A 2,806-nucleotide genomic window follows, 5' to 3' on the forward strand; every position below is an offset into this window, starting at 1 on the left:
CAGAGACTAAAATCTTATCTTCACCACCACACCTTACACTTATCATTCCACTCCAACCTTTTTCTCCCATAACACAAAGTACAATTAAAATCACCATCAGTGAAAAAAACCATACCATAATAATAATTATAATTATAATTATTATAATACAAAAACAAAAACAAACTGCACATCACACCCACGTGTCAACCTCTCCTTCATTTCGAATCCCATGTGTCAACCTGTCAACGGCCAGAATTCCAGTTCACGTCATCATCACACACCCACCTTTCTTCCATACACGCGCCGCCACCTCACTCCGCAGGGTAAATCCATCATCCCTCAGAAGACAAAAATACCCCTCCTTCTCTAACACGTCGCGGGTCCATTGGGTGGTTGTCATAGACCCTTCCGCACCGGATCGTTCCCACTCCCGTACCAATATAAAACATGGGCCTCACCCTTATGTGGGGTAGCAAAAACAAAACATTTCGTCCCAACTAATAACATGTTTTCTGTGGAAGCCATGGCCATAACATAACCACCACTTGAAAGAACCCGTCCCAGTGAAAACAAAACAACAATAACAAACACAGACCCCAGCTTTGGTTCGGTGACCATGGAGAGCACCGACTCCTCCACCGGTTCACAACAGCAGCCGCAATTGCCACCTGGCTTCCGGTTCCACCCCACCGACGAGGAGCTCGTGGTCCACTACCTCAAGAAAAAAGCAGCTTCGGTTCCTCTTCCCGTCGCCATAATCGCCGAGGTCGATCTCTACAAGTTCGATCCATGGGAGCTACCCGGTAATTGCAATTCATCCAAGGAATAGAAAGACTCAGACTTTACGTTCAGAACCGAAATGGGTTTGCTTTGTTTTTGGTATTGATTTTGTTTGTTTTTCTTGTCAATTTTTTTTTATTTTTTTTATGGTTTGGCAGCTAAGGCCACGTTTGGGGAGCAGGAGTGGTACTTCTTCAGTCCGAGGGACAGGAAGTATCCGAACGGAGCGAGGCCAAACAGGGCGGCCACATCTGGGTATTGGAAAGCCACTGGGACTGATAAGCCTGTGTTAACCTCTGGGGGAACCCAGAAGGTTGGAGTGAAAAAGGCTTTGGTTTTCTATGGAGGGAAGCCCCCAAGAGGAATCAAAACTAATTGGATCATGCATGAGTATAGGCTCGCTGATAACAAGCCTAACAATAGGCCTCCTGGATGTGACTTGGGCAACAAGAAAAACTCTCTAAGGGTAATTCACTACAATTTGATTCATACTAACAGAATTTCATCATTTTATCACATCATCTGTTTCTTAATACGATATATATAAGATGTGGTGATATGATGGATTTGTCTTGAATGTCCGTGTGAAAATGTTTTGCTGTGATGGATACAGTTAATTCAGATGCTGTTCTCCAGTCATCAGTATTGGAGTTTCCTCTATATATAGTATGTTGTACATGTGTGGCTTTGATTCTGATAACAACGTTTGAGAAACGTTATCTGTGTTTGTTTTGTTGAGGAATTAAATGTTATGTTGGGTTGTTCTCTGTCTCTTTTGTGGGTTTCTGAATGTTGTATATGTGTTTGTTTAGCTTGATGATTGGGTGCTGTGCCGAATCTACAAGAAGAGCAACACGCACAGGTCTCCGATGGAGCATGACAGGGAAGATTCAATGGAAGAGATGATCGGAGGGATTCCTCCGTCGATCAACGTGGGGCACATGAGTGGGAGGTATCATCATCATCATCATCATCATCATAACCATCTTTCAAAGATGTCGACAGGCTACAGCAGTGCATTGCTGGAAAATGACCAGAACCTGTTGGAAGGGATGATGATAGGGAACGGATCAGTGATGAACACAAGCACTACTGCCATGGGGGCTTCAAACTCCAACAAGGCAGAGCTTTCTTTTGTGCCAACCATGACTCACTCTTCCAACACTTGCAAAAGAACACTGTCGTCGCTGTATTGGAACGATGAGGATGTGGGTGGAACCTCATCATCGAACAAGAGGTTCAATTTGGAAAGTGGGGACAACAATAATAATCATGGAAGTGTTGTGAGAACTGATCAAGATAATGGCACCGCCACCTCAATCGTGACTCTGCTTAACCAGCTCCCTCAGACCCCTTCATTGCACCAGCAATCCATGTTGGGATCCATAGGCGATGGACTACTTCGGACAACAACATATCAAATACCAGGAATGAATTGGTATGCTTAGAACAATATATCTTTCAGGTTTATTTAAAATTATTGATGAAAAAGATGAAGAAGGAGATGTTGAATTAGTATAAGAAGAATATGATGATGTGATGATCCTCAGCTGCTGGAACCTTACACTATATACACTCTCTTAGATTGTAAAGATTATTGAGATTTTGGTTGTTAGGAAGATGGAAGCAGTTGTTAGAGTCTGATGAATTAGATGGGCCTCATGGAGTGAACTTCTTCAACCATTGGAGGTAGCTGCAGCCAATAACAACGCTACTAAAGGTGAGGCCATGGGATATTTTTAGCTAAAATTAAATATAGCTTTATACGGTTATATAGATATCTGCTTGTTTTATTGGTATGTAAATAAAAATGGTGGTGTGCTCTTGATGTACAAATATTCAAAAGAGAAGAAAGATTTCAATTCAGCTGTTATATGATTTAGGATACAAATTAATGAGCTTTGTGTAGATCATAAACTTTACAACACGATCTATATATATTCATATATGTGAATATGTGAATTAAGAAAACAAACTAGTGTTTGTGAATGTATTATTCTGTATTGTTGTTAAGAGCTTGATATATACATAAATATTGATCTGA

The 2,806-nt window shown here is 41.3% G+C and overlaps 1 protein-coding gene across 1 annotated transcript; it reads left to right on the top strand.

Annotated features, from left to right (window-relative positions):
- Positions 1-456: 456 nt before the first annotated feature.
- On the top strand, positions 457-2,806 carry LOC114186191 (NAC transcription factor 56-like). Its single transcript, XM_028074232.2, has 3 exons — positions 457-785; positions 921-1,228; positions 1,575-2,806. Exons 1-3 carry the CDS (start codon positions 599-601, stop codon positions 2,208-2,210), a joined length of 1,131 nt encoding a protein of 376 aa, XP_027930033.1. The 5' UTR covers positions 457-598; the 3' UTR covers positions 2,211-2,806.

This window comes from Vigna unguiculata, chromosome 5, assembly GCF_037176805.1.
Source record: "Vigna unguiculata cultivar grain cowpea cultivar isolate G323 ecotype 2 chromosome 5, ASM3717680v1, whole genome shotgun sequence".
In the NCBI taxonomy this organism is placed as follows: domain Eukaryota; kingdom Viridiplantae; phylum Streptophyta; class Magnoliopsida; order Fabales; family Fabaceae; genus Vigna; species Vigna unguiculata.